General features: G+C 40.0%; 1 protein-coding gene across 3 annotated transcripts in view; it reads left to right on the forward strand.

Annotated features, from left to right (window-relative positions):
* LOC142849531 (interferon-induced very large GTPase 1-like) overlaps window positions 1-26,689 on the forward strand; it is a 54,322-nt gene extending 27,633 nt beyond the window's left edge. For all 3 annotated transcript variants that reach the window (XM_075971804.1, XM_075971805.1, XM_075971807.1), the window contains one exon: window positions 14,922-26,689. In XM_075971804.1, the coding sequence (XP_075827919.1) occupies window positions 14,926-22,203 (7,278 nt within the window). In that variant the 5' untranslated portion in view covers window positions 14,922-14,925 and the 3' untranslated portion in view covers window positions 22,204-26,689. The remainder of the gene's footprint in view (window positions 1-14,921) is intronic.
* Window positions 26,690-27,879: the final 1,190 nt, after the last annotated feature.

Genomic DNA, 27,879 nt, shown 5'->3' on the forward strand with positions numbered 1-27,879 from the left:
CGGCATTTTTAAACGCGCAGCTTTTTTCCTGCTACGGCTGAAAACCGAAAAGCATGTGTTCAGCTTTTCGTCAACACCGTTTAAGTGTTTCATGGGAGGACCTCTTAATGAGCTGCAGGCTTTCCAGCTAAAGCTGAGTCAGGAAGCCTCTCTTAGATGAGGCGCTTGCTTGCCTCTAGCAAGCAGAGCAGACCCAAGAAATTGCCATAAGAAACATGCTTTACTCTATTCTTTTCCAAGCTTTCTCAGGCTTTTTTTAAGTGGGTTTAGTCCATCACGTGGGGCGCCATTTGTAGTAATATGGGGCAGCGGCGGGGCTACGTCCCCAAAACCCCAGCCGCCTGCCCGGCTAGCTTATGCCCCGAAATAATTACACAGACACTGTATTCATTTAAACACTGCTTTGGCCCATTCCTATCTAGCCTCTTCTAGACTAATTCTCACATATTAATTTAGCCCATTTCTAGTCATCTGTGTAGCGCCCCTAGGTGCGCTTACCGGGAAGATTCTAGCCTAAGTCCATTCTGGGTCGGAGCTTCATACCGTGCGTCTTCCCTGGAGCAGGTAGCATGGCGTCTCTCCGGAGAGGAGAGCTGCGGAGTCTGCCCTCACTTCCTCTTCCTCCCGGCATTCTGTTCTGTTTACTCCTCCCACCTATCTCCTAACCAATGAGAGCCAAGCAGCTTCTTTTATTTTAACCAATGACCTTCCTCCATCAGTTGACCTGCACTTCTTCTCCTTCTTCTATTCCTTTTATTCTTAGGTTTGGTCTTTTTATTATGTCCCAGATTTCCTGAATGTTTTGTGATGAGAGTTTGTTGGACTTGCTGCTTTCTTTGATCAGTGTGTTTATTTTCTCTATGGTATCTTCAGAATCTGAGATTCTTTCTTCTATCTCTTGTATTTGGTTAGTTATGCTTGTTTCTGTAGTCTCTGGTTGTTTACTTAAATTTTCCATGTCCAGCCGGCCCTCTGTTTTTGTTTTCTTCTTTGCCTCCATTTCAGTTTTCAAGTCTTGAACTGTTCCCATTATCTGTTTGATTGTTTTTCCTTGGTTTTCTAGCATATCATTTACTGATTTATTCAATTCTTCAAACTTTCTGTTATATTTCTTATCCATTTCTATAAGGGCGTTTTTTTACATGCTGTTTAAGGGCGTCAATCACTTTCATAAAATCAATTTTTTCTACTTCTTCTTGATTAAGGTGTTCGTGTCCTCCCCTTGTGAGGTCGCTGGTTTCTGGTGGTTTCATGTTGCTTTTCAGATTGTTGGTAAATTTTTGCATTGGCGCCTACCCATCTCTTCTTCCATATGCTCCTCTATGGAACTTCTTTTACAGGATCAGGTCTCCTTGCCTACTGATGTACCTTTCCAGTGATGGCTCTCCCCAATGCTGGCTCTCCTGGAGCCAAGATCAGGTCTCCGTCCTGGTTGGGTAGCTCGTAAACAAAGCGCCTACCTTGCTTAGTGCAGGTAGGCTATTGAAACAAAGAAACTCCAGCCCACCTGGTTGCCCTGAGGATTTCTACCCAGCGCCCAGACAGGCTGAGATGGGTGATGTTATGTGCCCAAAGAGGGCAGGGGGGCAGAGTGGGGAGGGTTCTGGATGCAAGCTGGGTGGGATAGGAAGAAAGAGGCACTATGCAGGGAGTAGAGGCCCTGCAGAGAGCTCAAGAAGGATAGGGGGTTGAAGAACTTCTGAGTTTACTGTTTCGGGCTGCTGCCGCAGAGTCAGAAACTCACCCCAATGCTGGCTCTCCTCGAGATATTTTTATCTTCTAATATCTTTCCTCAAAGACTTGAAGTTTGATCATACAAGTTTTTCATTTGGTTGGTTAGAATTACCACAAGTTATTTTATATAATTTGAGGCTATCGGGAAGATTGTTGTTTTCCTGATTTTTTTAGGGCTAATGATTGCTTGTTTTTTAGTTAATCTTGTGCCCAGTCACTTAGTTGAAGAAGATGTTTATAAGCTATAGGAGTTCCTTGATAAAATTTTTGAGTCTCTTTCATATACCTGGTGTAGGAGGTCCTTCTGTTTATGTGTTGCCTTCATTGGCTAATGACTAAAGAACCTGCTTTGACATGATAGGGCAGAACTTAGGTAGGCAGAGAAGACAGAATGGAATTCTGGGAGGAAGAAAACAGAGTCAGAGAGAAGTCATGGATCCTCTGCCTGAGATGGATGCCAGTTAGAATCTCTGGTAAGCCACTGCCACGTGATGATACACAGATCAATGGAGATGGGTTAAACGAATATGTAAGAGTTATCCAATAAGAAGTTAGAGCTAATGGCCAAGCAGTGTTTTAATGAATATAATTTCTGTGTGGTTATTTTAGGTGTAAGCTAGCCAGGCAACTGGGACAAACAAGGGACCCTCTCATACAACATATACCATTATATCATTGCAAATTAGCTATAATTTGACTTCTTTCTTTCCAATTCATATCCCTTTGATTTCCTCCAGTTGTCTTCTTGCTCTAGTTTAAATTTCAATTAGTATATTGAATAGATATGGAGAGAGTGGACAGCTTTTTTTAAATTTTGGCTTTGGTAGAATTGTTTTGAGTTTCTCTTCATTAAGTTTGATGTTGGCTGTCTGCTTGCTGTAAATTGCTTTCAATATGCTTAGTCATGTCCCTTGTATATCTTATCTCTCCAAGACTTTCATCATGAGGAGGTATTGGATTTTCTCAAAGACCTTCTCAGTATTTAATGAGATGATCATATGGTTTTCTTTTCTTTCAGTTTGTACAGAAAATGGATTACATTGACTAATTTTCATATGTAGAATCATAATCTACACACCTCTGGGACGAATCTACTTGATATGTATGATCTTTGATGTAGTCTTGGTTTAGGTATGTGAATATTTTATTGATTTTTTTTCTGTTTTTTTTTTATTGATAAAAGGAGAATAAAGAAAAGAAAAAAATTTCCACCTCCTCCCAGCCTCCCATTTCCCTCTCCCTCCTACCACTCTTCTCCCCCTCCTCTCACTCTTCTCCCCCTCCTCCCACCCCTCTCTCCTTCCCCCCAATCCTCTCCCCCTCCCTCTCCAGTCCAAAGAGCAGTCAGGGTTCCCTGCCTTGTGGTAAGTCCTAGGTCCTACCCCCTCCGTCCATATCTAGGAAGGTGAACATCCAGACTGGCTAGGCTCCCACCAAGCCAGCACATTAAGTAGGATCAAAACCGCTTGCCATTGTCCTTGGCGTCTCATCAGCCCTCATTGTTCGCCATGTTCCGAGAGTCCAGTTTTATCCCATGCTTTTTTGGTAACAGTCCAGCTGGCCTTGGTGAGCTCCCAGTAGATCAGCTCCACTGTCTCAGTGGGTGGGTGCACCCCTCGTGGTCCCGACTTCTTTGCTCATGTTCTCCCTCCTTCTGCTCCTCATTGGGACCTTGGGGGCTCAGTCCAGTGCTCCAGTGTGGGTCTCTGTCTCTATCTCCATCCATTGCCAGATGAAAGTTCTAGGATGATATGCAAGATATTCGTCAGTATTGCTCTAGGATAGGGTCATTTCAGGTTCCCTATCCTCAGCTGCCCAAGGAACTAACTGGGGACCTCAGCTTGGGCACCTGGGAGCCCCTCTAGGGTCAATTCTCCTGCCCACCCTAAAGTGGGTCCCTTAACTAAGAATTGTGGTTCCGTGCTCCCCTATCCAACCTTCCTTTATCCCGATACTCCTGTTTCCCCACGTCCCCCCTCCTTCCCTTCTACCTTTTCTCTCCCCATCTCCCCTTACCCCCATCCCCCCCCCCCCAAGATCCCACTTTTCTCCCTGGCAATTTTGTCTACTTCCCTTATCCAAGAGGATAACTATATGTTTTTCCTTGGGTTCACCTTCTTACTTAGCTTCTTTAGATTCGCCTATTGTAGACTCCGTGACCCCTACTTATGGCTAGAAACAAATTATGAGTGAGTACATCCCATGTTCATCTTTTTGGGTCTGGGATACCTCACTCAGGATAGTGTTTTCTATTTCCATCCATTTGCATGCAAAATTCGAGAAGTCATTGTTTTTTTTACCGCAGCGGAGTACTCTAGTGTGTATATAATCCATACTTTCTTCATCCATTCTTCCATTGAAGGGCATCTAGGTTGTTTCCAGGTTCTGGCTATTACAAATAATACTGCTATGAACATAGTTGAACAAATGCTATTGACATGTGATAGAGCATCTCTTGGGTAAATTCACAAGAGTGGTATTGCTGGGTCCAGGGGTAGGTTGATCCTGAATTTCCTGAGAAACTGAAACACTGACTTCCACAGTGGTTGCACAAGATTGCATTCCCACCAGCAATGGATGAGGGTATCACTTCCTCCACAGCCTCTCCAGCAAAGGCTATCATTGGTGTTTTTGACTTTAGCCATTCTGACAGGTGTAAGATGATATCTCAAAGTTGTTTTGATTTGCATTTTTCTGATTGCTAAGGAAATTGAGCACGACCTTAAGTGTCTTTTGGCCATTTGAACTTCTTCTGTTGAGAATTCTCTGTTCAGTTCAGTGCCCCATTTTTTAATTGGGTTAATTAGCATTTTAAAGTCTAGTTTCTTGAGTTCTCTATATATTTTGGAGATCAGACCTTTGTCTGTTGTGGGGTTGGTGAAGATCTTCTCCCAGTCAGCAGGTTGCCTTTGTGTCTTAGTGACAGTGTCCTTTGCTTTACAGAAGCTTCTCAGTTTTAGTTGGTCCCATTTATTCAATGTTTCCCTTAATGTCTGTGCTTCTGGGGTTATACCTAAGAAGCGATCACCTGTGCCCATCTGTTGTAGGGTATTTCCCACTTTCTCTTCTATCAGGTTCAGTGTTTTCGGGCTGATATTGAGGTCTTTAATCCATTTGGACTTGAGTTTTGTGCACGGTGATAGATATGGGTCTATTTTCATTCTTCTACAGGTTGACACCATTTGTTGAAGATGCTTTCTTTCTTCCAATGTATACTTTTAGCTCCTTTATCGAAAATGAGGTGTTCATAGGTTTGTGGGATAAAGTCCGGGTCTTCTATACGATTCCATTGGTCGACTTCTCTGTTTTTATGCCAGTACCACCCAGTTTTCATTACTGTAGCTCTGTAATAGAGTTTGAAGTCAGGGATCGTAATGCCTCCAGAAGATCCTTTATTGTATAGAATTGTTTTGGCTATCCTGGGAATTTTGTTTTTCCATATAAAGTTGATTATTGTCCTCTCCAGATCTGTGAAGAATTTTGATGGGATCTTGATGGGGATTGCATTGAATCTATAAATTGCCTTTGGTAGAATTGCCATTTTTACTATGTTGATCCTCCCAATCCAAGAGCAAGGGATGTCCATCCATTTTTGGGTGTCCTCTTCAATTTCTTTCTTGAATGCCTTAAAGTTCTTGTCAAATAGATCTTTCACTTCCTTGGTTCGATTTATCCCAAGATATTTTATGCTGTTTGTGGCTATCGTGAATGGTGAAGCTTCTCTGATTTCCTTCTCTGCTTCCATATCCTTTGTGTATAAGAGGGAGACTGATTTTTTGGAGTTGATCTTGTATCCTGCCACATTACTAAAGCTGTTTATCAGCTGTAAAAGTTCTTTGGTGGAGTTTTTGGGGGTCGCTTATGTACACTATCATATCATCTGCGAATAACGAAAGTTTAACTTCTTCCTTTCCAATTCGAATCCCCTTAATCCCATTATGTTGTCTTATTGCTATTGCTAGAACTTCCAGCACTATATTGAAGAGGTATGGCGAAAGTGGACAGCCTTGTCGTGTTCCTGAGTTAAGCGGGATGGCTTTGAGTTTCTCTCCGTTTAATTTGATGTTAGCTGTCGGCTTGCTGTATATAGCTTTTATTATATTTAGGTATGACCCTTGTATCCCTAATCTCTCCAAGACTTTTAACATAAATGGATGTTGAATTTTGTCAAATGCTTTTTCAGCATCTAATGAAATGATCATATGTTTTTTTTTCTTTCAGTTTATTTATATGGTGGATTACATTGATAGATTTGCGTATGTTGAACCAGCCCTGCAGCTCTGGGATGAAGCCTACTTGATCATAATGAATAATTTTTCTGATGTGTTCTTGGATTTGGTTTGCCAGTATTTTGTTGAGGATTTTTGCGTCGATATTCATGAGTGAGATCGGCCTGTAATTCTCTTTCCTGGTTGAGTCTTTGTGTGGTTTTGGTATCAGAGTAACTGTAGCTTCATAAAAGGAATTTGGTAATGACCCTTCTGTTTCTATATTGTGGAATACATTGAGGAGTATAGGTATTAGGTCTTCTTGGAAGTTCTGGTAGAATTCCGCATTGAAACAATCTGGTCCTGGGCTTTTTTTGGTAGGGAGGTTTTTGATAACAGCTTCTAGTTCTTCGCGACTGACAGGTCTGTTTAGATTGTTCACCTGGTCCTGGTTTAATTTTGGTAAATAGTATTTATCTAAAAAAGTGTCCATTTCTATTACATTTTCCAGTTTAGTGGCATACAGGCTTTTGTAGTAAGATCTAATGACTCTCTGAATTTCCTCTGTGTTTGTGGTTATGTCCCCCTTTTCATTTCTGATCTTATTAATTTGCAAATTTTCTCTCTGCCGTTTGACTAGTTTGGATAGGGGTTTGTCAATCTTGTTGATTTTCTCCAGGAACCAGCTTCTTGATTCATTGATTCTTTGGATTGTTTTCTGTGTTTCTATTTTGTTGATTTCAGCCCTCAGTTTGATTATTTCCTGTCTTTTACTCCTCCTAGGTGAGTCTGCTTCTTTTTTTCTAGAGCTTTCAGGTGGGCTGTTAGTCTCCAATATGTGCTTTCTCTGTTTTCTTTAAGTGGGCACTTAGTGATATGAACTTTCCTCTTACGACTGATTTCATAGTGTCCCATAAGTTCGAGTATGTTGTTTCTTTATTTTCATTGAATTCCAGGAAGACTTTACTTTCTTTCTTTATTTTGTCCTTAATCCAGGTATGGTTCAGTAGTTGACTGTTCAGTTTCCATGAGTTTGTAGGCTTTCTGGCGGTAGCATTGTTGTTGAATTCTAACTTTAATCCATGGTGTTCTGATAAGACACATGTGGATAGTAATATTTTTTTGTAGCTGTGTAAGTTAGCTTTGTTACCGAGTATGTGGTCAATTTTCGAGAAGGTTCCATGAGCTGCAGAGAAAAAGGTATATTCTTTCCTCTTTTGGTGGAGTATTCTATAGATGTCTGTTAAGTCCATTTGTTTCATTACCTCCATTAATTCTCTAATTTCTCTGTTAGGTTTCTGTCTGATTGACCTGTCCATTGGTGAGAGAGGAGTGTTGAAGTCTCCTACTATTAGTGTGTGTGTGGTTTGAGGGCTGCCTTGAATTTTAGCAATGTTTCTTTTATGTACGTGGGTGCTTTTATATTGGGGGCATAGATATTCAGGATTGAGACTTCTTCCTGATGAATTCTTCCTGTTATGAGTATAAAATGTACCTCTCCATCTCTTCTGATTGATTTAAGTTTGAAGTCAACTTTGTTAGAGATTAGTATGGCCACACCTGCTTGTTTCTTAGGTCCATTTGCTTGATAAGCCTTTTCCCAGCCCTTTACTCTGAGTAGGTGCCTGTCTTTGTGGTTGATGTGTGTTTCTTGTAGACAGCAGAATGTTGGATCCTGTTTTCGTATCCAATCTCTTAGCCTGTGCCTTTTTTAGGTGAGTTGAGCCCATTGACATTAAGTGATATTAATGACAAGTGGTTGTTAACTCTGGTCACTTTTTTAGTAGTAGGGTTTGTGTGTTTCCCTTCTTTGAGTTGTGCTGGTGAAGGGTTTCTAGATGTCTGAGTTATTGAGGTCTTTGTTGGAATCCTTGGTTAGTGATTTTCCTTCTATTATTTTCTGTAAGGCTTGATTTGTGGCTATGTATTGATTAAATTTGTTTTTATCCTGGAAAATTTTGTTTTCTCCATTTATAGTGAACGAAAGTTTGGCTGGATATAGTAGTCTGGGCTTGCATCCATGGTCTCTTAGTTTTTGCAGTACATCTATCCAGGACCTCCTGGCTTTCATGGTTTCCATAGAGAAGTCAGGTGTAAGTCTGATAGGTTTACCTTTATAAGTAACTTGGCCTTTTTCCTTTGCGGCTCTTAATATTCTTTCTTTATTCTGTATATTTTGTGTTTTGATTATTATATGGCGAGGGGATGTTTTTTTTTTTGATCCAGCCTATTTGGGGTTCTGTATGCCTCTTGAACCTTCATAGGTACATCCTTCTTCAGGTTGGGAAATTTTTCTTCTATAATTTTGTTAAGTATGTTTTCTGGACCGTTGAGCTGCACTTCTTCTCCTTCTTCTACTCCAATTATTCTTAGGTTTGGTCTTTTTATTGTGTCCCATATTTCCTGAATGTTTTGTGGTGAGAGTTTGTTGGACTTGCTGTTTTCTTTGATCAGTGTGTTTATTTTCTCTATGTTATCCTCAGAATCTGAGATTCTTTCTTCTATCTCTTGTATTCTGCTGGTTATGCTTGTTTCTGTAGTCTCTATTCATTTACCTAGATTTTCCATGTCCAGCAGGCCCTCTGTTTTTGTTTTCTTCTTTGCCTCCATTTCAGTTTTCAAGTCATGAACTGTTTCCATTATCTGCTTGATTGTTTTTCCTTGCTTTCCTAGGATATCATTCACTGATTTACTCAATTCCTCGAACTTTCTGTTATACTTCTCATCCATTTCTATAAGGGTGTTTTTTATATGCTGTTTAAGGGTGTCAATCACTGTCATGAAGTCAGTTTTTTCTACTTCTTCTTGATTAAGGTGTTCATGTCCTCCTGTTGTGAGGTCGCTGGCTTCTGTTGGTTTCGTGTTGTTTTTCAGATTGTTGGGTAAATTCTTGCATTGGCGTCTCCCCATCTCTTCCTCCCAATATTCTCCTATTGATCTTCTTTTACAGCATCAGGTCTTCTTGCTGACTGATGTACCTTCCCAGTGATGTCCCTCCCCAGTGATGTTTCTCCTGGAGTCCAGTTCGGATCTCCTTGCTGCTTGGTTAGCATGCAAACAAAGGGCCCACCCTGCTTGCTGCAGGCAAGCTATGGAGACAAAGGAGCTACCACCTTCCCCTTTGCACTCACCTTCGGGTTCAGTCCCAGCGCCCAAGCAGGCTGAGCAGGGAGGCGCTCTGCCGCCCAAGAAGGGAGGGATGGAGGGACACAGGGGGTGGGGGGATCTGGATGTAAGCTGGATGGGATAGGAAGAGAGAGGAGGTACCGGGCAGTGTAGCCCCGTAGGTTGATCAGAAAGTGTAGGCGTGCTGTTCCTGGGTGCCGCAGCACTCACTCACCACAATGATGTTTCACTAGGTGCCCTGATCGAAACTCCGTGCTGCTTGGTTCACTTGCAAACAAAGGGCCCACCCTGCTTGCTGCAGGCAGGCTATGAGGACCAAGGAGCTACCGAGCTCCCCTTTACCCTCCGCTTTGGGTTAGGACCCAGCACCCAAGCAGGCTGAGCAGGGAGGCACTCTGCCACCAAGGAAGGGAGGGGGGGAGAGAAACAGGGGGTGGGGGGATCTGGATGTAAGCTGGATGGGATAGGAAGAGAGAGGAGGTACCGGGCAGTGTAGCCCCATAGGTTGATCAGAAAGTGTAGGTGTGCTGTTCCCGGGTGCCGCAGCACTCACTCACCACAATGATGTTTCACTAGGTGCCCTGATCGAAACTCCGTGCTGCTTGGTTCACTTGCAAACAAAGGGCCCACCCTGCTTGCTGCAGGCAGGCTATGGGGACAAAGGAGCTACTGAGCTCCCCTTTACCCTCCGCTTTGGATTAGGACCCAGCGCCCAAGCAGGCAGAGCAGGGATGCGCTCTGCCACCAAGGAAGGGAGGGGGGAGGGAGACAGGGGGTGGAAGGATCTGGATGTAAGCTGGATGGGATAGGAAGAGAGAGGAGGTACCGGGCAGTGTAGCCCCGTAGGTTGATCAGGAAGTGTAGTATTGATTATTTTTTATCTATGGTCAAAAGGTACTAAATTTTCTTTCCCTGTTGATTCTTTGTGTGGTTTGCACAGTTTGGGTATCAAGATGACTGAGGCTCGTGGGCTCATAAAATGAATTTGGCTAAGTTCCTTCAATTTCTATTTTAAAAACAATTTAAGGAGTGTTTGTATTAGTTCTTCTTTAAAGGTCTAGCAGAATTCTGCACTAAAAGCATCTGGTCCTGGGCTTTTTTTGGTGGTGTGGGAGATTTTAATGACTGCTTCTATTCCCTTAGGAATTATAGATCTATTTAAATGATTAATCTGATTCTAATTTAACTTTGGTAATTGATATCAACCAAGAAATTTATCCTTTTCTTTTAGATTTTCTGATTTAGTGGACTGAATGTTTCTAAAGTACAACTTATTGATTCTTTGGATCTACTCAGTGTCTGTTATGTCCCCCTATTCTTTTCTGATTTTGATAATTTTGATATTCTCTCTCTGCATTTACTCTGTTTGGATAAGGGTGTGTCTATCTTGTTGATTTTTTTCAAAGAATCAACTCTCTGTTTTATTAATTTGAGAGGGGGTATTGCTTTTTGTTTCTATTTTATTGATATTAACCCTCAGTTTATTTGCTTCCATCTACTCCTCTTGGGTGTGCTTTCTTTTTTCTTTACCTAAACTTTCAGTTGTGATGCTATATTGCTAGTATCTCTCTCTAATTTTATTATGTAGACACTTGGTGCTATGAGTTTCCTTTTAGAACTGCTTTCATTGTATCTCATAAGTTTGAATACATTGTTCATTCACTTTCATTGAATTCTATGAAATCTTTAATTTCTTTCCTTATTCTACCTTGATTCAGTAGACAGTTTTTGAATTCCCATGAGTTTATAGGCTTTCTGCTGTTTCTGTTGTTGATGATATCCAGATTTAATATGTGGTGGTCTAATCATCAAAGTCAGAAGGTTGGAGCCATCTACAGCCTTTGACATATGACAGAGAGTATTATGGAATTTAGAGTTTGTGGTTCTTTATTCTGGTCTTGTCCTAGTTTTTGCCCTCTGGAATGGTAATTCACATTCTGTTCTATTGTATGTAGGAAATATGCAATTTGGTCTCTGATTTTATGGGGAGTTACAATTCAGAAATTGTCTTTGGTCTCAGAAGAAACTTTGAGTTTTTCAATTTTATTGAGCCTACATTTTTCTCTGTTCCCCTCCCTGCATCTCCTTTCCCCACTTCAATCCTCCCCCAAGGTCCTTATGCTCCCAGTTTACTCAGGAGAGCTTGTCTTTTTCCACTTTCTAATGCCCATGTAGATTAGATCTCTGTAAGTCTCTCTTAGTGTCCTCATTGTTGTCTAAGTTCTCTGGTTTGTAGGCTGCCTTTCTTTGCTTTATGTTTAAAAACCACCTTTGAGTGAGTATACATGATAACTGTCTTTCTGTGTCTGGGTTACCTCACTCAAAATAATGTTTTCTAGCTCCATCCATTTTTCTGCAAAATTCAAGCTAGCATTACTTTTTTTCTGCTGTGTAGTACTCCATTGTGTAAATGTACCACATTTTTATTATCCATTCTTCAGCTGAGGGACATTTAGGTTGTTTCCAGGTTCTGGCTATGTCAAACAAAGCTGCTATGAACATAGTTAAGCACATGTCTTTGTGGCACAATTGAGCAATTTTTGGATATATACCCAAAAGTGGTATTACTGGGTCTTGAGGAAGGTTGTTTTTTAATTTTCTGAAAAATTGCCATGCTGACATCCAAAGGGGTTGTACCAGCGTTCATTCCCACAAGCAATACAGAAGTGTTCCCCTTTTCCCACAAACTCTCCAGCATAAGATGTCATCAGTTTTTTTGATCAAGGCTATTCTTTCAAGTGTAAGATGGAATCTCAGAGCTGTTTTGATTTGCATTTCTCTGATGACTAAGGATGGTGAACCTTTCCTTAAGTGTCTTTCAGCCATTTTAGATTCTTCTGTTGAGAGTTCTCTATTAAGGTCTGTACTCCATTTTTTGTATTGGATTATGTGATCTTTTGGTGTCCAATTTTTGAGTTCTTTGTATATTTTGGAGTTTAGACCTCTGTCTGATGTGGGGTTAGTGAAGATTTTTTTCCCAATCATTTTGTCTTGTTGACTGTGTCCTTTGCTTTACAGAAGTTTTTCAGTTTCAGGAGGTCCCATTTATTAATTGTTTCTCTTAGTGTCTGTGCTGCTGGGCTTATATTTAAAAAGTGGTCTCTTGTGCCAATGCGTTCAAGTGTACTTCTCACTTCCTCTTCTATAAGGTTCGGTGTGGCTGGCTTTATGTTGAGGTCTTTGATCTATTTTGACTTGAATTTTGTACATGATGATAGTTATGGGTCTATTTCATTTTTCTAAATGTTGACATGCAGTTATCCAAGCACTACTTTGTTAAATAAGCTCTCTTTTTATCCATTTGATATTTTTTTGCTTCTTTATCAAAGATCAGGTGTTTGAAGATGTGTTGATTGATCTCAGGGTCTTCTATTTGGTTCCATTGGTCCTCCTGTCTGTTCCTATGCCAATAACAGGCTGTTTTCAGTACTGTAGCTAAAAGTTTAAATTTTAAACAATGCTGAGACTGAAAGAATATGAGGGCTTTTGAAATTGAACTAAATGTATTTTGCATTATGGAATAGCCATGGGATTGGGGGTGCTGAGAGAAGTATGTGGTGGTGATATGGGATGTCTTTCTGTATGTGTTGTTTTTATTGGTTGATGAATTAATCAGTTTGGGCCAATGGCATTCCATTTGCCTTCAATTGACAAGGCTAGTCATTTCGGCAAGAAACTGCTTTTGCCTGGACTGCTTGATGGTATGTTCTATAAAACAGACATGCAGGGCCCACATAAAAATGACTGCTGAATTGCCTAAAGAAGGTAAGACTGTTCTTCAGTACTCCTGCAGACATTCTTCAGGACACAGGAAAAAGCAGCTGATGAACTTTGCCATTATAAGACAGAACAGATCTTCAAATTTCCTGCTTCATGCAAAAGCCTGTTGTATACTATGGGTCTGTCCGCTGAAATAGATGTCCCAACACTACAAAAAACTTTGGGTAACTGTCTAGGCAGCAAGATGTTTTTGTCAATTCTAAAATTTGGAAGTTGCTTACAATGCACTTTCTGTTTACTTAGGTACTATTATATCCTTCTGGTGTTTTTGCAGAGCTGAAGATATGTAGTTATAGTTCTCCTTAGTTATGATAAAGGATAAATTATATATAAAACTTTAGACTCACACAAATAAGATATATGATAGAGAATTTTTCTTAATTTGTCTAATATAAATGGATAAAATATTGTAACTATAATTCTTGCTTATTAACTGTTTTGCATATATAATTTTATTAAGCTAAAGTTAAAATCTTTTCACTTAGACATAAAGGGGAGATGATATGGGATGTCCTTATGTATATGTGTTGTTTTTATTGGTTGATGAACAAAGGTGTTTAAGCCAATGGGTTAGCAGAGTAAAGCCAGATGGGAAACCAGAACGGAGATATATAGAGAAAGTAAGTCGAGTCAATGAGATGCCATGCAGCAGCTGAAAGAGAAAGATGACCTGGAACCTTGCCAGTAGGCCACACCTTCTTAGTGATACATTGATTAATGAAAATGGGTTGATTTAAGATATAAGAGCTTGTTAATAAGAAGCCTGAGTAATATGCCAGCAGTGATGTAATTAATATAGCTTCTGTGTGATTATTTGGGTCTGGGCAGTGGGAAACTAACAAACAGTCTCTGCTTACATGGTGGTTTGAATGAGAACAGCAATAGGCTAATATCTATGAACGCTTAATTCCCAGTTGGTGGAATTCCTTGTGAAGGATTAGGAGGTATGGCTGAGTTGAAGGAGGTATGTCACTAGAGGTGGGCTTTAAGGTTTCAAAAGATTCAAGACATTCCCAGTCTCTCTCTTTTTTTCTTTCTCTCTCTTTTTCTCTATCTCTTTCTAATCTCTCCCTCCATTCCCTCAATTTCCCTTCCTCCACTTTCTCCAATCTCTCTGTCTTTCTGTTTCTCTGTCTCTCTGTCTTTGTCTTCCTTTATCTCTCTCTCACACACATAGACATACTAACTCTTTTGCTTTCCATCTGTATTGTTCTTGTGTTTCAAAATGTGAGCTATCAGTTAGTGCTCTAGTACCATGCCTACCTGACTGCTGCTGAGGCTCCTAACATGATGATCATAGACTCTAACCATCTAAAATCATAAGCTCCAAATTTTATTTTTTTTAATTTTTTTTTTTGGTTTTATTTTTTGAGACAGGGTTTCTCTGTGGTTTTGGAGCCTGTCCTGGAACTAGCTCTTGTAGACCAGGCTGGTCTTGAACTCACAGAGATCCGCCTGCCTCTGCCTCCCGAGTGCTGGGATTAGCTCCAAATTAAACAAATTCATTTACAAGATGCCTTAGTCACAATGTTTTATTTCAATAGAAAATACTCTAAGACAGTAAAGTAGAACAAAATGAAAAATTAGAAGTAAGCAACCAGTAAAGTAGAAATTTATTTATGACAGCAGGTCAAATTAATACTACATAACTTACAATGTATTCAGGGAGATTTCATTGGAAATAGTAAACATACGTTTCACAGAAACAAATATAGAAAAGTTAATTAGCATATAGAAATTGCTCTTATTGTAAGATAAAAGATTGGTTGTCACCTAATTATGTATTAAAATTTAATTATTAACATAATGGTTCTGATGTTGAGTCAATGTAGGAGGAAATGTATAAAACAAGTCTACTACATTAAAGTTCTTAATGATAGCTAGATACATAAATTATATTCAGTAAACAGAAAATAATACAGCAAAGATTTTAAATGAATGTAAATAAGACAATTAGATGAAGGCATCATAAACTTTGGAGACTGGTCTCCTAAGAACACTTACATATTGGATAATGTGGATAAGATTTCTTACAGTTGGGACACAGAATAAATAAATATCTATTTTTCACAGAGCAATGGAAACAGCAAAGTACTTCCCTCATAAGCCTCAGCCTAGAAGGCAAGATATCCAGGAGATGCTGACAGAAGTGGGGTTGTCTGTTGACTACTGGCTGCCTAAGCTTCGGGAAGACCTGGGTGTGACCTGTGCCCAGGCCTTACAACACTTAGAAGAAAAAGATCTCCAGAAGCTGAAGTCCCAGACACAATACACATGGGAAGAAAAGGCTCTGGAGAAGTTGCTTGACCTCTCACAGCCAAACAGTGTTGCAGGGTTCCAGGAGACTCTTGGGGAGATGATAAGGAACAGGCAGCAGAAGGCAGAAAAGGCACTGCAGGAACTGAGGGCCTTGCAGTCAGAAGGGAAACACAGACAGGAAGAGGAAGTGAAGAGGAAAGAAGCAGAGTTGAGGCAAGCAATGGAGATCCCAGAAGAGTGCTGGCCAGGGCATGAAGTACCCCTCAAAGATATCACTGAAACAATGGAGGAACATCTTTGTCACATAAAAGCGACAATGATAAAAAGTCAAAACTTCTCAGAGAGAGATCTGCTAAGATTCACATCTGGTGGGCTGGTGCTGCAGGGAATTTATAAGACCAGCCACCAAAAGGACTTGGCAACAAGGAGAGAAGAACTACTCAGGGTCCCCAAGGAATTGTTCCTCTTTGGGTCTGAGCAAGGAAAACGGATGGAAACAAAAGAATTCACATCTTCTAAAGAAGAATCCCTGTTCACTGAAACTGTGGAGAAGTTTGGTTTCCAGTTAACACTTTTAGCCAAGGCTGGAGGCTGGGGATTTAATTTGGAAGGTGGAATGGATACAGTCAAGCATTTAGAATCCAAAGACGTCCAACAATCACATTCTAAGCACACTTATTTCTGCTCATCGATGTTCAAATACAACCCACTAGTCTCCTTCCACTTTTGCAAAGATCAGCTTCAGCTCTCCACCGCTGCTCTCAAGGAACTGAAAATCATTGAAGAACAACTGGAACACACTGATGGACCAGACAGATTCCTTGTAGTCAGGAATAGGACAGACAATTTCTTCAACAGATTTGGCTCTCATGCTAATCAAGGCCCTCTGCACCTTGGGGGAATCTACTGGTGGAAGGCCTTTTCAGATGGTTTCAAAAGTGACCAGCTGGATCTTGTGAAGCAGCAGACAGAAGAGGCCTTGGATAGTTACATAAGAGAGAGCTACAATGGCTTCGGAGTTGAAGTTGGGGGAGGGATGACAACATCAGACATACAGTCAGCAAGATCCTATAAAAATTCAGCTGATGAACAGCTCCAAATCAAAATCCAATTGTCTGTGGCCCAGATAGGTGGACCACCAGAAGCAAATGGAATTGTTCAGTGGACAACTGGCCTTCTTGCTAGCAACAAAACCTGGCATGTCATTGACCGAGAACTTCAGCTGGTACCCACTTGGGACATTATCCTATCAAATCACAGAAACAATTTTAAGGACCCCTTTCTGGTGGCTAACTGTCTGGCAGAAAACTATACTGCTCTAACAGGCCTTGCTGCCCACATCCAGCCTGGAGAACATATGCCAAGTACCATAAAGGAAGCAAGACTTTTTCTGAATGATGTGAAATCCTGGGAGGTCTCAGATCCTGAAAAACAGCTTAACTGCCTGATGTATTTTATGCAAACATTGGCTCACAAAACAAAATGTTATGATGTTTGGATTAATACATGCCTCACAAATTGTAATCTACAAAATTTTCTTATAAACACTGTCAACTTTTGCAAAAAATCTTCCACTAAAAAAAATCAATTTATTAAATCTCAATTCCGTAGCCTTCTAGAACCTCATGTACACAAAGTGAAAAACTTTCCTCAGGTGAAGTTGATCATGCTGTGGATCAACCAGACAGAGTCAGAGGAACACCAAATCAAAATCACTGAATTGTCTGAATTCTTGAAAAATTTAAAAGAAATCAAAATATCTCTCACAGAAGCAACCATGACATCCGAGTCCCCCAAAATAATGGAAGATGCTCAAAGAAAGGCTACAGGTGATGTCACCACAGCTCTTAGCTCCTTCTTGAACTATCTCAGAGAAGCGGAGCAGCCAGACACGCAGCTGCTACTACTCTCCATTGCAGCTGGTGCAGGTTATCAGCTGGAAAGCAATGTTTTCCAGCCTCTCCTGGGGTGCGCTGAGATAAATTTCCTACTGGAAGAAATACAATCTGTCCAAAACAGATATCAAGAGCTAAAAATTATCTGCACTGACAGTGCACAGGCATTCTTAGTTCTCAAAGCTCTGAAAGCCACAGTTGGAATCTCACCCATTTCTCCAGAAGAAAAAGCACAACGCTTGACATTAACAAGGCAGCATATGGAACACTTACTATCTACTAAAGTTGTACACCTCCTCACAAAATTTGGAACCAATCATGATTGGGAGAATCTAGAGAATAATTTGAGATTACTCATTGATGGGAACTATGAAGATACCATATCTCCTTTGCAAATGGATGAAGTAAAAAAGCAATTGCAAAGTCTCCTGAATAAAAAGGAAGAAACTTATGAACAACAAAATGATAACAATAAAAAAGAGGTAATAGAAAAAGGACCTTTTCTAGATTTACTCCAATGTCTGGGTCTAGAACATCACTACCCAAAAAGGATGAGCAGAGATGACTTCCATCTGATCTATAAGACTTCTGTGTACAACACACAGCCAAGATCTGAACAGGAACTTCCTTTCTATTTCCTACAAAAGCTATTGATGCTAGATTGTGGGTTCAGATATCTTGTGTTCAAAAATGATGGAAATGCAGATGCCCAAGACTCTGTTGGTCCCTCCAACCAGAAAAATGATGTTATTGATCCATACGAAGAGCAGCTGATTGATGACAGTAATGAAGTCACTAATTCTTCACCCACTGAGTACCGGTCCCACATTCACCCAATGGACATCCAGATGGCCATTTTTCACTGTGCAGATGATCTGGCCAGACAATACATTTTGTCCAAACTTTCCATTTGTCAGTTTGCACTCCCCCTTGTGGTACCAGTTCCCAACACATCTGAGATGGAATTCTCTCTTTGGTCTCTCAGACAAATCAGGAGAAGTTGGAAAGAGTCAAGTAAATCACCACAGGACAAGAGCTACAGTCACAGGAATCAGCAGATGTGCTGTGTCTCTACCCCCATAGTGTCCTTCATTAGAGTTGGAAAAGGCTTCTCTGCTTCCAAATCTCAGATCATGAACTCTCTCCTTAATAGACATAAACACGATGTGTTTTTTCACAGACACTGCAGAGGAAGCAGCAAATATTGTCTCCTGATGGAGGGAGTGGTGGAGATCTCCTGGTTCTGTCCTGGGGGTCAAGGTGAGGACAGATTTGATAAGTGTGTGGCCTTCACCAATCTTCATGGAGATGCCAAGGACCATAGGCAACAACTTAGCTTCCTTAAGGATATCTCTTCTCTCATTGTGATCCTCATGTCCACTTCTGATAACAATAAAGAAAACCAAAACCTTGTCAGAAACCTGTGGCAGTCATCAAAACCTGTGATCTGTCTAATAGATGACAAAGAAAAAATCATGACTAATTATTCAGACAGAAGGGTGAGGATTGGCATTAGGAATAGAAATGAAGCAGAATTAACAGAAGAACTCACGACTGCCATTGAACATTTACTAGAAGTCTCTGGCACTGCTCTCAGTATAGAAGACTGTTCACAGATGGCTCAGAAACAAGGATTCATGATTGATGAAGATCAAAGAGCATTGAAGGAGGCCAAAGAAAAAGCACAGACAAATAGGAAACTCCTGGAGCAATCCAAGGTATCTCAGATAAAAGAAAACTTGCTCCCCCTTCAGGGACAACTGTGGCACCATTGGTGTAAGAAAGACAAAGAACTCTATCATCTTCAAGAAAAAGGGCATCGGAGCATTGAACAACACAAGAGTGACATTCAGAAAGAAAAACAAAAAATACGGTGGCAGCAGTTTAAAAAGGCCTTCCCTCTCAATGGTTTCATGAAATCTGTCCTACACATTCTCAAAGAAGAGTCAGAAAATGATCTCAAATTCTACTTCTTGTACTGGTTAAGTGTGGTTTTGGAAAATCTAACTATAGAGCACTTGGAAATTTTACATGGAAAACAACAATATTTGTGGTCACAAGTACAGGCAGAAAAACAGAAAGCACAGAAGAGCAGCTCCCTGAAACTCTGGCAGAAGCAGATAGAAGCCATTTCTACCAATATTCTTAACTGCACTTTAGGAATTGAGCACTTTCTCCGAGAAGTTGGCCAGATCTATGAAGCTCTGGAAGAAATTTCTTCCTCTAGAGACAGCCTTTTTCTCTGCCTCCCCCAGATTGCTGCAGATTTGATGGTAGCTGGGGTTCCCATTGAGCTGATGGATGGAGATGCTTCATATGTGCCTCTAAAGTGGGTGGCAGCTATTTTGGACAAGATCTCAGAGAAAGTGGGAGACAAAAGACTGTTTGTTCTCTCTGTCCTTGGCCTACAGAGCTCAGGAAAATCTACCCTACTGAATTCACTGTTTGGGCTGCAGTTCACAGCCAGTGCAGGCAGGTGCACCAAGGGGGCCTACATGCAGCTCCTGAAGGTGGAAGAGACATTCACAGAAGAACTTGGCTTTGATTTTCTGCTTGTTGTAGACACAGAAGGACTTCGGGCTCCAGAACTCAACAACAAATCCAGGAATTGGGACAATAAGTTGGCGACATTCGTCATTGGCCTTGCAAACTTGACTCTGATCAATATTTTCGGGGAGAATCCTTCAGAGATGCAGGATATCTTGCAAATTGTTGTCCAGGCCTTTCTCAGAATGAAACAAGTGAAAATCTCCCCCAGTTGCATCTTTGTCCATCAGAATGTGGGAGAAGTTACAGCTAAAGACCAAACTATGGAAGGACGAAGGAGACTGGAACAGAGACTGGATGAAATGACAGCATTAGCTGCTGAACAGGAAGAGTGCTCAGACATAACCCGCTTCAGCGATGTAATTAGATTTGATGTCAATAGTCATGTCTACTACTTTGCTCACCTCTGGGATGGCAATCCCCCAATGGCTCCTCCCAATCCTCACTATAGCCACAACGTCCAGGACTTGAAAACTGGGATTCTTAGGATTGCCCAGCAGGAATTTAGAGGAAGGGTCTTGAAGATCTCAGATGTGAAATTCCGAGTTCAGGATTTGTGGAAAGCACTGGTCAGTGAGAACTTCATTTTCAGTTTCAGGAACACTCAAGAGGTCATAGTCATGAGCAAACTGGAAACCATTTATAGCAACTGGACCTGGGAGCTGAGGAATTATGTGCTGGAGTTACAGAATCAGCTGAACAATCAGATTCAGAATGGAAAAATCCCGACTCTCACAATGAATATACTAGAGGGTCCAGTCAGTACAAAATATGAAATCATCAAGCAAAAATTTGACAAGTATTTTCAAGAAGACCCAGATAGTGAAACATTGGTTCAATGGAAAGCAAATTTTGAAAATAAGCTATTAATGCTTAAAGATGCACTTATTTCAGACACCAGAAGGAAATGCAATGAACTCATCAGTCTTAAACAAAGCCAAGAAAGACTAGATAATCAAAAGTCACAATATGAAAAGGAACTGTTAGAGATGAGCCAAAAGTTGGCTTTGAGTGTGAACGGTAAAGAATTAAGTGATGAAGAGTTACGTGAGAAATTCAATGAAGTTTGGACAAGTTGGATCTACAATGTGTCTTCTACTGTACCCCTTGTCACAGAGCCTGACATTGATTCAGACGCTGAAAACATTTTCCTATTGTGTTTCAGAAAGGACAAAAATATTACAGAAAGACTAAAGAAAAAAAATGGAGAAATGTTTGACATCAATTATGACAAGCATGTCCAAATGAAAACAAGATATTATATAATTTCAAAAAGTTTAGAACCTTGCCACAAAGAGTCAATTAATGCAACTACCAACAACATTTATTTAAGATTTGATGATATAATTAAAAACATTTGGAAGCAAAAGCGTGATTACAGTCAGCATGATTTTCATAAAATCCCGATGATAATAGAAAATGAACTGAAATCTGTTTCCCCTATGGAAAACTACACATTTACCAGAGACTACACCATTGACTTATCCTTGTGCTTATTCCAAAGGGCATCTAAGAGTTTCAAAGAAATTCATGATGCATTTAAAAGAGCAAATGATCCTGTGAACTATCTGGAGAGCAAGAAAGACAATTTCTTCATGAGTTTTAAGATCTCCTGTCAAGGTGCCACATCCATCACATCCTTTGTGGACTTCCTGTGGCTCGAGCTCACTCCTGCTATCTCTGCCACTATATGGGAAATGATGGGTCCTAAAGTAGCTGGGGACATGAGAGTCACTTGCCCTGCATTCAGTGGAAACAGGGCTAACCTGGAGAAACATGTTCTCATTTCTCTGGCAGAAAAAGAAAACTTTGATAACTATTGGCAGTACATTCATCATCCAGAATCCTTTTTCAGGGATTACATTAGAGACCACATTAGAAGCTACTGTTCAGAAAAAGAAAGTGAAAAAATAAAGACTTTTTTAAAAATAAGTCTAGAAGACATAAAGAATGCCATCCTCTCTGCCATTCATAAGACCACAGAAGTAGCAAATGAAAGCAGCACTGCTTCTTACTGGTTGGATTTGTTCTGTGATCACCTAGGGAGCAACCTGATCTTTCCAAGAAGAGACCTCATAAGCATCGAGCACCAGGAGATAAAGGACGCTGAGTTTCTCAAAGAAGCCATGAGTGCAGCTTTGGATCCTGCACTAAGGAAAGTTGAAGAGGACTGCTCGAGTAAGCCCATAGATGAAATGGTTCCTGACATTGAGAAAATTCTCTCTGAACATCTCTGTGGCTGCTGGAAACAGTGTCCTTTCTGTAAAGCAATTTGTACCAACACCATTCCCGAGCATGCTGGAGACCACAGTGTGCCATTCCACCGTCCTAAGGCTGTCAATGGATGGTATTATCATAAAACAGATTACTTTGACATTAACTGCTGTACTACTTCTGTAGCAAGTGATTGTTCATTTATTTTAGATGACCTCCAGAGGTTCCCATATAAGAAATATCGAGCAGCAGGAGGTGATTTTGCCACATGGAGCATTACCCCAGACTCATCTGCCCAGCCATATTGGAAATGGGTTGTCTGTCATTTCAGATCAGAGCTAGAAGAGAAGTATGGGAAAAAATTTACAGACTTAGGTACTATTCCAGATTCATGGACCAGAATCACAAAGGAAGAAGTACTTGATGACTTGAAAAATTAGTAATTGCCACAAACAGAACACTAGCACTGCCCCACACATTTCACATTAGCCTAGGATACCTAATAGCAATTTAGTTATCATCTTCAAGGTTCTACCTTTAAAATGAAATAAGTTAATATTTTAATATTTGAAGATTTTCTTTAAAAAAACTTTTTCTCCTTTGATTTCTTCTGCTTAAACATAATGTGCTAAACATGAGAATGTATGATAAAATCAGTAACCATTCAAAAGCCTCTTTCATACTTGATTATTTTTAATATGCATTTAAATGTATAGTGACTCAGAAAAAGTTGTCTTATTAGAAGGAGATGCTAGTATTTTTGGCTGTGACAGATTCCTTTAGAATAACTGAGTGGGAAACTCAGCCAGCAAATACATCTGGGGAAATGCTACAATCTGCCTTAAATTAGTTTAAATAAATGTTTTCATCCATTCTAGTTATCAGAAAACCTTTCTGATTTTCATTGTATCAACCTTCATTAATTATTAAGGATGCCAAAGTAGAGCAATTTAAATAGCCTCTGTTCTGGGGGGAAAAAGTCACATTTGCTCAAAATAAAGTCATGGATTCAGAAAGGATTTTCACACAAATACGGGGAAAATAAAAAAAAAATACCTAATTTTTCATATTATATTATTACTCTTTTTCCATTATATCTTTGTGTATTTCTGTTCATCATTGAAAAACAAATACAAATCACTAAATTGAAACCTGTAGTACATAGCTACAAACTCTATAACCTGTAACAGTGACATGCCTGCAAGTTATACAGCTGCAATAGTACCACAAATGTTGTAGGATTAACCAAACACGTTATGATTGAGTTTAAGACCCTTTTCATTAGTGGATCCATATTTGACAGTGCTAAGAACAGCCCAAGAATCTGATATTAGATAGGCCATAGGCCTATTGGAATACCTATTACCATTATTGTGATAAAGTAACATGACAATAAAATGATTGCTATTCACATAGATCAGTGCTTTGCTCAACCTGACTCAGAGAAGCTTCTTATAGTACAAGGGAATTAACACAGAGACCTACAAGTGGACAATGTGCAGAGAGGGAGAGACCTAAGAGCATTCAGTCCTAAATGGCACATGTTCATCAAATCCTTCTCATTGAGACTCAGAGCTATGCTAAAGAGGAGGCTGAGAGATTGTAAAATCTAGAGCTGAAACATAACTCCAAGAAAGAGTACCTGAGAAACTTAACAGGGCTGATGCTCATGTGAACTCACAGAGACTGTGGCTGTACACAAGATCTGTTCAGCTTCAAGCCTGAAATGTTCCTAGCCCGGAGAGGGAAACTGGACACAGTATCCCAAGCAAAACTAAGAAGCTGTCTACTAAAGAAAACCAACTTACAAATCACAATCACAGAGAATTCAGAAAACAATGAGACCCCTAAGAGAGACTTACATAGATCTAATCTACATGGGAAGTAGAAAAAGACAAGATCTCCTAAGTAAATTGGGAACATGGGGACCATGGGAGAGGGTTGAAGGGGAGGGGAGAGGCAGGGAGCAGAGAAAAATGTAGAGCTCAACAAAAATCAATAAAATAAAAAAAGAAGCTGTCTGCAACTGATACTTACTGTTCAAAGAAAATCACTTTTCTCCCTTGGAGTCCTGCTGGGTGTATTCTACACTGCAGGCAGGCCCCATCCCAATGGAGTCCCACTGGGTGTATTACCTCCACTGCAGGCAGGCTCCATACCCAGAAGCATTTGATGAACACCAAACAAACTCAATGATATTTATGTGAACTTTTTGTCTCGTTTTGTTTTATGTGGGCATTTTTTGTCTTTTTGGGTTTTTACTTGTTTATATTGCTTTTCATTTGTTGTAGTATTTTTAGAGGTGTTTTCATGTATTATTTTTGTTGTTTTATTTTATTTGCTATTGTGTGTATTTTTTTGAAAGATACAAAAGAAAATGACAAAGCTTTATACATATGAAGTTGATAAGGACCTGGAAGGAGCTGAAGAAGAAAAAAATCATAAGCAGAATATAGTATTTGAAAACTTTCAATTAAATAAAAATAAAATAAACATGAAAATTAAAACCTGGTGTTGTATATAGATATGAGAAAGAATTATCCTGGAATTACACTTTGGTGATCACATAACAAAGGGTTATGAGGTTTAACAGTGATTGCCAATTTGACAGACTCTAGAACCACCTAAGAGACAAGACTCCAGGGACACATCAGTGAAAGAGGTTTTTAGATTAGATTAATCTATACCTATGAGATATGATAATGATTAGATTAATGGAGGTGGGAAGTATTTCTCTAACTGGGAGCACAGTTTCCTGGGCTGCAGTCCTATATGCAGAAAGAGGAGGAAGTTACCTGGCCACAGAGCATTTACAGCTCTTTATTTGTTGACTAGAGATATAGAAAGACTATCTGGCTCAAGTTCTTGCCTCTGTAATTTCCTCCTCTCTGAAATCAAACCATGAACCGTAACTCTTCTTCTTTCTCTCTGAATTCATCTCCTTTTTTCCTTCCTTTCTTTCTTTTTATTATTTTTTGAAGCTCTTATCTAGACAACTGAGTTTGGGAAGATTGTAATTCTAGGCGTAGGTATCTGGTCTTAACCTTTGCTGGATTGTTTTTCATTATATTTGTGTGTGTGTGTGTGTGTGTGTGTGTGTGTGTGTGTGTGTGTATTTGCTTGCTTGTTTTTGTTTGTTTTTACATCCTGATCACAGATTTACCCCTTTCCCTACTCCCAGCCCCCCACCTTCCATCTCCCTACCATATCCATTCCTCCTTTATTTCAATGCAGAAAAAGGAAGTCTTCCCATAGATAAGAAACAGCCATGGTATACGAAGTTGTAGTGAGACTAGGCACCTTCTCTTTTTTTTATGGCTGGATGAGGCAATCTGATTGGAAGAAAGGATCCCAAAAGCAATTTGAATTCCAGTGTTCTACATCTCTGGATCCCAACTGTCCCAACTATGTTAGTTCATATAATCACTTTCCCTACTGTACTAAGAAAACATTGTTTTCTTATAATTATCCACATTGTCTAGTTCTTTCACTCTTTCTGCCTTCTCTTCTGCAAGGATCCCAGAGCCTCAGAAAGTGTAGTCAGGGTATAGATATCCCAATTAAGGCTGGGAACTCCATAGTCTCTTATTCTCTGAGGTTTGAAAAGTTGTGACTCATTTGATTAATTTTTGGCTAATGTAAAAGGAGATCCTCTGATGAGATTTGAGACATGCACCAACTTATGTATATAATGGTAACTCACTAGAAGTAAATTTAATGCTATATCCATTTAGCAGAACAGTGGGTGTAAGTTTGCCTCTAAAACTCATGACTGGTTTAGCTACAGGTTCTAGAAATGGTACCAGGTCTCAGAATCCTATTTTTAAAAGGCCTAAAATTGGACAAGAAAGTGGTTAATTACTCATATTACATTCTTGTCACTGAAGCACCAGAAGATATATGCCTTTGGGTTTCCATGGCTGTGAGGGGACACCATAACTACAGCAACTCTGATAAAAGAAAACATTTAACTAGGGCTGATTTACAATTCAGAGGTTTTGCCCATTATTTTTATGGTAGGAAGTATGGTGGCATGTAGGCAGACATGGTGCTAAAGAGGATGCAGAGAGTTCTACATCTGGATCAGTAGGCAACAGGAAGAGACAGTGACATCAGTCCTGGCTTCAGCTTCTGATATCACAAGGCCCAGAGCCAGTGATACACTTCCTCCAACAAGACATCTATACCAACAAGGTCCCATTTCCAGTAATGCCATATGAGTCTCTGGGGGTCATTTTCATTCAAATCACTATATGCCACCAACTGGCTCCAGGAGTCTTGTAGTTGTATCATAATGAAAAACACATTTATAGTCCAATTTCAAAAGTTCCATCATCTATAACAATTTTTAAAAGTCCAGAGTCTCTTCTGAGACTCTTGGCAATCTCTTAATTGTAATCCCATATAAAATCAAACGCAAAAAGCAAGTCACGTACTTGCAACACATAATGACACAGACTATATATTACTATTCTAAAATAGAAGAAAGGGAGCATAATGAGAAAATACTAGATCAAATCAAGACCAAAAACAAGCTGGGAAAACACTAAATTGCATCTCCATGTCTGATGTCAAAATACCCTTCAGAACTCCAACTCCTTTCAGTTTTGTTGACTGCAGCAAACTTCTCTCTCTTGGGTCTTACCACCCTGCCATCAGCTCTCCTTTACAGGTGCACCATGGCTTTGGCTTCTCCAATGTTTTGGAGTTGACAAGGCAATCAAGGTTTCACTTTCACAGCTTCACACAATAGCCTCTCTAGGCCTCCATGCAGGGATACCCTTGACATATACCTAACCTAAGTGGTTTTTCTCAGCTGTGGAGAGATATTACATAATCCCTTTCTTGTATCCTTGACTCAGAAGACAAAAGTACAAATTATGCTGGTTCTGGGGTAGAACACAATATCCTCAATCAATTACTACTTCACCAGCTTTTGGTTTTGATGGTTTCCTTATTACATAAGCTTGGATGTCATTCAAACCACTACAACGTATCTTCCTAGGAGGTCAGCCAGGTATTTAATGTAAATTACAAGGTTCTCAGATAGCTAGGATTGATGAGTATGTTTTGTGTGGAGCAAATGAAGCATTTACTGAATATATAAGGAGCTGATGAAGTCCTGAGGGAATGTGTGCTGTTGACATGGCACTACTATGTCAGGGACCCTAAAAACTCAGACTCTTCTGTTGCTGAGGGAAAGCGTTCTTTAAGATGAGAGCCTTCTTGTTGGGGTTTCTGTCCTGCCCAGTTCCCACAACCAGTAAGCCCCAAAGAAAAATCGCACAGAGGGCTACATAAGTTATAAAACTGATTGGCCCATCAGCTCAGGCTTCTTATTAGCTCTTATAACTCATATTAACCCATTATTCTTATCCCTATCTATGTTAGCTACATGTCTTGGTACCTTTTTCAGTGAGGCAGGTCACATTCTGCTTCTTTGGTGGTCTGGGCAGGACTGAGGAAAGAGCTTCCTTCTTCCAAGAATCCTTTTGTTCTCATTGCCCCACCTCTACTTCCTGTTTGGTTTTCCCACCTATACTTCCTACCTGGCTATTAGCATTTAATTAAAATATAATTGACAGAATAGAACTGTCCAACACCAGCTTTCCTCTGGTTTGAGTGCAAATTTTACAGTGTCTACAGAAATTATCAACCTGAGTGTCCTCTACCTGAGTGACTGAAGCCTGAGGCTGCTCCCCTACAAAGAATTCCTACAAAGTAGCTAAACCTGCATCCTCCTTCAGATGTGTAAAATAAACTTGATGTGTTTCTGGGATGCTATTGGTGCCTTCTGTGAAAGTGTTCGTAGCCTATCTGATCTCAGCTTTTCTGTATATGTGTCTGTTTGTCTGTCCTTTCTTCATTCTAAGATCACCCTAGTTAAGTTAATACCTGAATCCATGCATATCACAGAATCCAGTATCATGTTTAGGAACTTTTAGCACTGTGAAAGCTAGCCAGTATCAATGAAGTTTCAAAGCAAGTGCCATCTTGATCTACCCATGTTCTAAGACTCAAGTATGCAGTGTCATCAGCAATAAGATCTTATTTTGAAGTTCTACATTGGAAACAGGAGAATTGGCCACAGCACATAAGAGGTGATCTATAAGACC

This window comes from Microtus pennsylvanicus, chromosome 5, assembly GCF_037038515.1.
Source record: "Microtus pennsylvanicus isolate mMicPen1 chromosome 5, mMicPen1.hap1, whole genome shotgun sequence".
Taxonomy (NCBI): domain Eukaryota; kingdom Metazoa; phylum Chordata; class Mammalia; order Rodentia; family Cricetidae; genus Microtus; species Microtus pennsylvanicus.